At 34.7% G+C, this 10,043-nt stretch overlaps 1 protein-coding gene across 2 annotated transcripts; it reads left to right on the forward strand.

Annotated features, from left to right (window-relative positions):
- The first annotated feature begins 39 nt into the window (after positions 1 to 39).
- On the forward strand, positions 40 to 7,354 carry LOC128231292 (nuclear pore complex protein Nup50-like). 2 transcript variants are annotated; one of them, XM_052943921.1, is made up of 7 exons: positions 40 to 144; positions 528 to 602; positions 840 to 923; positions 1,724 to 2,144; positions 3,243 to 3,543; positions 4,196 to 4,311; positions 5,603 to 7,354. In XM_052943921.1, the coding sequence occupies exons 1-7, from the start codon at positions 55 to 57 to the stop codon at positions 5,800 to 5,802; spliced, it is 1,287 nt and encodes a 428-aa protein (XP_052799881.1). In that variant the 5' UTR covers positions 40 to 54; the 3' UTR covers positions 5,803 to 7,354. The 2 variants fall into 2 exon arrangements, with proteins under 2 accessions (XP_052799881.1, XP_052799882.1); XM_052943922.1 differs by having other exon boundaries at positions 64 to 144; positions 525 to 602.
- The last annotated feature ends 2,689 nt before the right edge of the window (positions 7,355 to 10,043 follow it).

Consider the following 10,043-nt stretch of genomic DNA (forward strand, 5'->3'; position numbering starts at 1 on the left):
AATCGATTCATTAACCAAAATTTGAATTCAGTCCGGGCTCTATTTCTTAGGTTAATGTCTGAGCGCCGGTTAAAATCCCCGGATGTCAGTGTGTCTGAGAGAAAAATCAGCACTTTAAACTTTACTCAAGAAATTCTTATTGATGTAATTCTTACCATGCATTGACCCATTTGTATTTATAAAATATTTTAATAAATTTTACCACTGCCAAAGACTGAAGTGTAGACACTTCGAATTTAGTTACTTAAACTTCATTATTGGTCATATTTACCCCACCCACTATCTATACTACAGTGCATGATATTTAAAGATTAAACGATTTTATGGCCTATATTGAATGGCTAGCAAACACTGGTAAACCTATCTTAGTTCACCAATCTGTTTGTTCTTTTTTTTGTACCTAAACCTCTGCTTTCCTGGGCCATCGTCCCTAATCTTGGCTGTATTGTTTGCTGATCTTTCAATCCCCTACTCCCACTGTTCAACCATTGTTATGGCTTTACCAGTTATAATTTCCCTTTCAGTAGGAAAGGATGGCAAAGAGGGGAGCTAGTTCTGAATTGACTGACCGTAACTGGGATCAGGAAGATGAACCAGAAGAAGTAATGCATTATTATCTGTTATGCAATTATTGTTTTATACCTGGCATATGTGTTAAACTAAGATTAAAAGTCGGAACAAATGTTCTTGTTTTTGCTGATAACATGTAATTTTTGTTACAAATTGTCATGCTTGTTAGATAGGAAAGAATACTAGATCCGCCCATTTGCTGACTTTATTTAAGACATTTAAGTGCAGCATAGTTTATCTTAATTTTGTCTTTTCTTATGATGTTTCAGGCAGGTACATTTGAGAAAGCAACTGAAGATGCCTTGAAAGGGAGACAAATCATCAAAGCAAAGAGGCGGACTGCTGATGAGGCTGTTAGTATTTTTACTGTGTTATTTTTCTCTTTTTTGGGGAATGGTGCAATATTCATCATTTTCACTGAAATTGGGAATTCCATTTTTTTCCAACAAAAAATGAACAAATATATATATATATATATATATATATATATATATATATATATATATATATATATATATTTTTAAAAAGAAATGATTGCAAAATGTTATTAAGTTTTGTTTTTTTTAGAAAACATTGTTCTTTCTTACAAAAACCATTTCTAAAACAAAAACTTAGGGCCCCATATTGTCAAAAAAACACTGTTTTAATAAATATTGGAATTGCTTTTATTTTTAACTGGCCAACCATACCAGCCATTGAATGAGCTATGTAATATGAATGCAATACAAAAACATATCATATGATATGTGCATGTCCATGTTTCAATTTTTACACTGAAGATGATCTTTCAATGAACTGGACACAGAAACAATGTTAATGTCCTTCACTATTTTGATGATTTGCAGTCTGTAAATGGGACATAATGCATCATGTCTCCTTGCGTTTTTTCATTGATATAGCAGCATATGATTTATATATTGAATCATTAAATAATAATACACAAATTACATTTAGATGCTCTGAAAAGGTCATATATAATAAATGTAAATCCGATGTTCTCTTTATGTCACAGAACATAATACCAACGAGTCTCTAGGCATAATTTGTTGTGACTACCATCTCAATTGGTGAAAAATAATTAGTTTCAACTAAATGTATGTTACTAACATGAAACCAAAAAAGGAACTAAGTATTATTTTGCATGTGATTTCAGAGTGGTGGAAAGTCAGCCTTTTCTGGCTTTGGGGGATTTGCCTTCAAACCCACACAAACTAGCACACCATTATTTTCTGGGGGAATGTTCAAAACAGAGTCAAAAATCTCTGAAGCTGAGAAGCAGAAGGACAAACTAGGAACTGTCCATGAGACTACAGAAAGCGCAGAAGAAAAGTCAGCAAATGGAAATCACAACAGAGCTAGTGACTCACCAAATCGAACAGCTTATTTGTCAAATCTTAAATCATTAAATATGAGTGTATTGAACTGGATACAAACACATTTGGATAAGAATCCTTATTGTATACTTACACCTATATTTAAAGACTATGATACACATTTAAAACAGTTGGAACAAGACAGAGAAAAGTCTGAATCCAATGGATCCAGCAGCAAAGTTTTGAAAAAGGAGGAGTCCGGTAATTAAGTAACCTAATTAGCTAAAATAGAAGTTAACATTATTTATTGGGGATTGAAACAAAAGAAATGTTTGACAGTCTTAAGCATTTCATTCTATGATGGCTGAAGGGTGTCCAGGCTGTTCTCCTTGAGGCAGATGGTTGCTACCAAAAAAGGACAGGGTGTAGCACCATTTTATAAGTTCTCAGCTTTAACTCTAAATTGTGTACATGCTTTAAAGTACCCGTACTTAAAGAGAATGAAACAAATTACCATGTCAAGACATTCAGGAAAAGTTTGTCACAATTGTCAAAGACCCATCAAAGACAAAGACTATCTCCACTGTAGGGGAGTGGGGTCTGGGGTTGTTGGAAAAGTGTTATTTTGAATGCAAGTCATATTAGTTACTCTTAGAATTATAATATCAAATATAAATGTATTGTTGTGCCATGATATGAAATTAAGATTCACATTCATATTTATAACTGGGTTCTAACTTGTAACAGTATATTGCTGAATATCGATGCCTCTTTCAAGGTTATTTTGGTCCAATTTGGAAGACAAATTCCTCCATAAAGAAAGACTGTGGGTGTTTTTTGTACACTAAAAAAGGGGTTAACTATAAACTTTTGTAGTTTGTGAATGGGGCTTTAATTGGCACCAAAAATCACTTGTCACTTTTTCACAGTGATGTTCCTTATTATTTTAGTAAAATGCCATTTTCGAAAGGTTGAACTTAGGTATTTACATATATGTATTTTAATTAAAACTATTGAATTATTTTGCAACATTTACACAGCACATGACTCTACAGTAACACTTATGCCTCCCCTTATTTCTGCTACATATATATACCTCTAAAAGAAATGAAGTTTTGTGTGTATGGGGGGAATTATTTTAATAAAAAACCTTTAAATAAAGTTATTCATGTTAACACTGGTTCTATTCCTAGCCACGAGAAAGAAATGTTGTAGCTCAAGTAATGTTACATTTTTAGACAACCCTCTTGGATTTTTCAGTATATAAAGATAAAATTTTATGATGCATGTTTTTTTATTGAGCTTATTAACATTACATGGTAAAGTGTTATAACAATTATATCTTTATTTCCCCACTAGTGAAGCCCATGGAAGCAGAAAAGACGGAAATGCCCAAGACGGGGCTCACATTTGGTATGGGCACACTCCAAGCGAATAGTTCCACCTTTTCTGGAGCAGGCTTCCCCGCATTTAGCTTCAAACCCACAAGCCAGCCCCTGGGGACTGCCTCTGGGTCAGGGTTCAGTTTTGCTGTGGGGTCGCAGCAAAATGCATCAGGGAGTAAGGATGACGGAGCAAAGGGGGATGATGAGGACGGGTATGTGCCGCCCGTGGTGGAAACAGTTGAGCACAAGGAGGAGGGCTCACTGTACAGCAAGAAGTGAGTTATAGTTCTTTAAGTTTTTATTTATTTTAAAGGTAGTTGCTAGCTGATATGAATCACCCTGAAGTCTGCTTTCTTGATTTTAAAAGGCCTAGGGAACATAACCCTGGTAAGGTAGAACCCATAACCTCTTGGGTAGGAGGTGGAGACTTTAACGTCTTAACTTCTCTTGTGAGTTATACTGGATTTATGATCTCTTTAGTTAAAAACAGTAAAATATGTTTTTCAGTAGTTATTGATTCAAAAGAAATCAATGGATTCAGGGATATATTATTTTTAATGTGATGACAAATTTGTATAGAATCTGAAGAATATGTTTTTAATAAAATCATCTGATCTTTTTACCTTGAAATGTGATTGATTCTTGTTTGATGGATGGAAATTTGTTAATTGTTTACCCAAAATAGGATCAATCTTGTGATTTAAAGGAGGAGAGCAAGCATTCAGGCATGTTAATCCATGAGTCTAATTTCAATGACTATTAAGTAATTTTCTAGCAGTCTTTTCACATTTTTTTTTAAATCATGAAATTAAATTGTTTGGTGTGGCTATTCGCACAATTCAAAGCGACCTGAAGCCAATGAAAAAAATGTAAGAAAAGTCACTGTAAATTCTCCTTCTGCTTCATCTGCTAGTGTTCCATCCTCAGGTGTAAGTTGTTCTACCAGAAAGACGGGGAATGGAAGGACCGAGGCGTGGGCTTCCTGCATCTCAAGAAGACCGATGGGAAGGCACAGCTGCTGGTCCGAGCAGATACCACTCTTGGTTAGTCCATGTACATTTAAAACTTTATGAAGCATTCAGTTTTACCCTTTCAGTCTCAAAATTTGTTTTGTTGCCAACTAAGTTATCCAAATGTCTGTATTGCAAATTTTCTTGCTCATTAAAGTATTAAATTTTCTTTTTTACATTTTTTAATTAATGAAGGAATAAATGCCTTCAAGTGTGGCATCTGTCTTTGTGTTAATCAGGGATGATAAAAATCCTATTTGAAGGCCTCACCAGTTGTTTTTGAGAATGATGTTTGAGTTTTTCTGTGGTGTGTGTGTTTGTAACAGAAGCGAGTTGATCTCTGATCAAACAATGTGGTTACAAAAGGTGAGTTTTCTGGGAGCGTGAGTTCGGAAATGTACAAACAAACTTTGGTGATAACAGATTTAAAATTTCAATCCTGAGTGACTACTTATAGTATGAGAAAATCAGGCTAAATGCATAACAGATAAGTATAACAGATAAGAAATTTCAATCCTGAAAATATACTTTAAGACTCAGGGCTATTCCAGCAAAATATATACACCCCGGGGGGGAGGCAATTATTTAAATAGTATACGGGTGGGTGTCTTTTTTTGCCAATTTGGACCCCATAAAGGTTAATTTGCTTCTGTATAGCTGGTGCATAATTCAAAAGTGCCTTCCCCCCTAGGGTTATATGTTTAAATGGAATAGCCCTCAGCGGAATTAGGCAAAATCAAGGTGTAGGGGCTTCGACCCCTGTTAAAATTGTTTATAACCATATCTTTAGTAACCTTATTATCTTAAGATACTTTAACAACTACGATAGTCTGAAATTGAAAACTGTCAGTCCTGATTTCAGGATTATTCCTGAACTTTTATCATCCCTGAGTTTTTCTGTGCTTTCCCGGGACCCCCAAATAAGCTGTCATTGCATATTAACTGTCATATTCATTATTTGGACCCAATATAATAACCAGGGGCTGTATTCATTTAAGCATCTAAGTTACATTTTTCAACTTGGTGAAAAATTGCTTTTTTTCTCATTTAAATTTTAAGAAAACGAACAATGTTTGTACACCAAATATATGAAAATTTGCAAGAAAATGGTCTAAACAATATATGCATATCTGATGAAAAGTAGCGGGTATTTAAAATAATCGTTGTCAAAAATAATGATATTCTCACTAAGATGCTTATTGAATACGGCCTCTGAAACCCCAAACTTGTCATCTGTGATAGTCACACGACTCCTAGCAGGAAATCCAAGGGAAAACCCTGCCGTATTGGTATTAATATTAAGTTGCTGTAATAATGATTTCAGGAAACATTCTACTGAACATTCGTCTAGTGGACACAACCCCGATGTCTAGACAAGGCAAGAACAACGTCAATCTCATGTGTGTTGTCAGCCCGCCCATCCCGAAAATGCCAGAGGACAAACCTATCCCCATGTTAATCCGAGTGAAGACTGGAGACGATGCTGATGAACTACTGCATAAAATGAAGGAGATCAGTTCATGAACATTGTTGCTCTCTGAGACTTGCATCTAGTTGTGTATGGTTACATGGCACATGTGACAATGTACATGTTTTAGATTTTATCAACTTGGACTTATGGCTATGCTAGTTCGGTAAATTTACAAGAATCATGGCATAGACGTTTGGGTGGATTTCGTAATACACAATAATGCATTCTTTCATAGATGGTTGAATTTAACTCGACTAACATTTGAGGATATGTGATTTGATTTGCTATCATAGTAAATAATTGATCCGTAAATTATTGGATGGAATTATTACCAGGTCAGTAACGCTATATTACCTTTGTCAATTATTGTTTGATAAAAAGCGAAGCAGCTTTAGGGAGATGCATTGTTAACTTACTCCACATTTAATCATTTGATGTATAAATTGATGATGATGATGATGATGATGATGATGATGATGATGATGATCTTAGTAAATTGCTTAAATGTCTGGATTTCTATTAAACCTTACACCATAACTACAGCATTGGATTTCTGTGAAATTTTGTCTCTTTAAAAAAACACAAATTATATAGTATGTGTATTTGTCTTTATTTTGTTAATGACCTTGTTTTGATCAGACCTCTGGTCTTAGCCTGTAGATTTGAATGTAGATGTAGAAACTACACTTTTAATTGTTTCTGTACATTTTTAGGCCTTTTCAAGAATGGAGTCATCTCAAATAAGATATTGAAGTAGAAAGAGAATTTATACTTCTATGTACTGCGTTGTTATAAATAGCTGTAACTGGCTTTCCATCGTCATCTTATAGCAATTTATTGAATAAATACACATTTTTTATGGAAACAAACCATACATGACCTTTTAACTAGACAATTGTATAGTGATAATTCAGGGCTGATGAAATACCAAACCGATTTTGACCATGCCATCTTGTAATGATTATTTATTGCTCAGATGTTTGCATCAAAAACAGAAGGAAGTAAATTAAAATAAACAGAAATGAATTGGAAAACAATTTTAAAGGGGATCTGAGCCCCTTAACCCTGCTCTGGACATGAATCTGACATACTCAAACAGACCCTTGATTCCTGCTGTTAAATGAAACATATCAACAGCTTCATGTTGAATAAATAATTGCGTTCTGGTATGGTTTAGTGATAAACCTTTGTAGCTATTATCTTATAAGTTCTGGATTTAAGGAAAAGTCTGTCTTCCAGATTAGCAAGTAAATAAAGGGTGCTGTATGAACAGATTTTCAAAATTTTATTGACAACAAATTGCTCTTACTCGAATTCATAGTATAAACTAGTCTTGTAATTCTGCTTGTCAGAAACATGTAAATGAAGGCCAACGTAGTGATAGTTTCTACATTACACTTTCGTTAAGAAATAAACTGGTAATTTCCTATTAAAACATAAATGTTGTTATGGTTATGGAAATCATAATGAATATTGTTTATAGATTTACTATGAAGTTACTGTTTAAACATCTATGTTATGCATAGAAATACATGTATAGTGTTCAGTTCTTTTTGTATCATTGATGTACATTGCAATTGTTAAGAAATTATTTTTTGGAAAATGGTTGTTGTTGGTTTTTATTCCTCTTTCTGATCAGAGCTCATATGAAGACTCGGGTCTAGAGTTGACATCTTGAGTCTAGTTTTTAGCTCTACTGGCCAAAGGCATATGCGATGGTAATGTGTACGTAGTATGTGCATCCTTGTGGTCGTGCGTCCGTGCGGTCGTGTGTCTTAAAACAATTGCTTGTGAACACGATACAGTCTTCAGTTTTGATTGTATCTTGATGAAACTTGTACAGTATATAGATATCCATTAGAGCTCGGTTCCTTTCGAAAACCAGCCAGATCCGTCCATAAATGCCTAGATTATAGGCCATGAAAGTTTGTGCGGTCGTGCGTCTGTAAACAATTGCTTGTGAACACGATACAGTCTTCAGTTTTGATTGTATCTCGATGAAACTTGTACAGTATATAGATATCCATTAGAGCTCGGAAACCAGCCAGATCCGTCCATAAATGCCTAGATTATAGGCCATGAAAGTTTTAAAGAAATGCTTTCTATTTTTAGCCAGGTCTGCATGAGCGAATTCTATTTTTAGCCAAGTTGACATGTACATGTAAATTAAAGTCTAGAGTTAAGGGAGACAATTTGCAAGTCTAGGATTTTGAGAGACAATTTGCTTTTTGCTTCTGCAACTTATTTTGTGAATTACTCTGCCTTGTTCTTGTTGAAAGCCCAAAGGCCATTTTTTAGCTTTAAGTTCTGTAGTTTGCACATTCATCTTAACAAAATTGGTTGTGAATGTTTAAGTTATGCACCTGGTGTCATTACTGGCCACACCCAGGGTTCACAGGTTTGGTCAACATAAATCTGGAAAGGTTTGAAAATCTTTGTGTGTGTTCGTGCATCCATCTCAGCACAATTGATTGTGAATATTTGTTCAAATTGATCAATGTTGTCCTAGGATGCCCTTGACTTTGACCTGTTGACCAACTTTTTTTAACTTCTAAAACTACAGAAATTTTTACTATGAGTACAGTTTTGAAAGATTTTTTTTTTTTTTTTTGTCAGATGACTTTTACTTGGCACATATTAAAATAGTTCATGCAACTAATCTGCTTACAATACTTTCTGGGCTCAGATGTTGAACGTGTTACGTTTTCAGGTAACCCAAACACAAAACATAAAGTATATGTCTGTTGCCTTTTGCCCATACATACATGCTCTGGATTGATATGACCACAAAAGCCATGCCAGTAGAGCATAGGCCCTTTTGGGCCTCTTGTTTTCAGCAGTTTCCTCAAGTCTTATTGGCCCGACTGGGAGGTAATTTTGAAAGCTAAGAAAGTCGGAAAATCTGGTTTCCCCATGTTCTATTAATGGACAATTGTTTGGACAATAATTTGCATACAATCATTTACCAAAAATAATGCTACTGTATAAGAATAGCTGTATTTTAAATCTTATGTGGTTGATTCTGGAGTTTTACGAGTAGTGAAAATTCTCGCATAACATACTAACATTTTTATACCCCCCCCCCCCCTTCAAAGAAGCTTGTAGGAGTGGTAACTCGAGAATGCCAGAACCTTTGATCCTTAAACTTGACTACGAGGTTAGATGTGCCAAATGATTCTGAGGTCATTGGCTCAAAGGTCAAGGTCACATTGATCTTAAATGCAAAAAACTTGTCTGGGTGATAACTTGGCTATGCTTGCACCCATGACCTTTAAACTTGACAACCCTCAAAGTTGACAAAGATTGGGCCTAACAGAATGACTGCTATTCATTTGAGGTCATGAGTATCAAAGGTAAAGGTCACAGTGACTTTGGATGCGATTAGCTTGTCTGAGTGATAACTTGACAATGCCTGCACCCATGGTCCTCAATCTTGGAAAGAAGGTTGGTCATGACCGATAGATGACCCTCTTTTATATCGAGGTCATCAGGTCAAATCAGCTGGCATTATGCATATTCTATTCCAATTGTCCAAATATTCATGATACAACTCTGAGGCATATTGTTTGAAAAATATCTTGTTTAATATGCTTTTCTGATACTTTTCAAAGTTCGAGACGAAAGTGAATATGACCCTAGGAACACCTGGCCCTAATTTCACAAAAATACTTCAAATATTCAAGTCAAATCTCAACTCATTTTACTGTATAACATGAAAATTTATTGACAATAAATGTTTTTACAAATTTTTAAATCGCATTCTATCATTTAATATATATTGAATAAAACCTTTGGTATAGATTCCAATGGAAAACATTGACAAAATCTTGCAAAAACACACTATGAAAAATACATTTTCAAAAAAGTTTGAAAACATGCAAAATTTTGATTCATACTATGCTTTTATCAGGTAAAATGAGCCGAGATTGAGATTTGACTTTAAAATTCTCGTGATATTGGGCCAGCTACTTAAGCTGGTCTGTTTTTCAAGGTATTGTCATGGCCATGGTGTAATCTAGAGCATCAGCAGTGTGCAAGGAATAACCGTGGTTAAAACTCAAAACCAAAACTTTTCAAGATTTTCAAAACTTGATACACATGTTGCAAGAGAAATAAGGTGATACCTTGGTAACAATGTGCTTAAGATGTCACTGGAAGACTTATTCTTCCATTTTTTTGAGGGAAATATTAATAGCAAATTATGACCACGAGTAGCATACTCACTCACCTTGCCATTCCTATGCTAATTATAAAGATATTACACAAAACTATCACATAATAGGTTGTAAAGGAG

The sequence above is a fragment of the Mya arenaria genome, chromosome 4, assembly GCF_026914265.1.
Source record: "Mya arenaria isolate MELC-2E11 chromosome 4, ASM2691426v1".
NCBI classification, from domain to species: domain Eukaryota; kingdom Metazoa; phylum Mollusca; class Bivalvia; order Myida; family Myidae; genus Mya; species Mya arenaria.

Bases quoted from the DNA above. Each gene is read 5' to 3' on its own strand.
- LOC128231292 (XM_052943921.1), top strand. From the start codon at position 55: ATGTCTGAGCGCCGGTTAAAATCCCCGGATGTCAGTGTGTCTGAGAGA. The intron at 2,145-3,242 runs GTAATTAAGTAA...TTTCCCCACTAG, and splicing joins TTTGAAAAAGGAGGAGTCCG to TGAAGCCCATGGAAGCAGAA. The intron at 4,312-5,602 runs GTTAGTCCATGT...TAATGATTTCAG, and splicing joins CCGAGCAGATACCACTCTTG to GAAACATTCTACTGAACATT.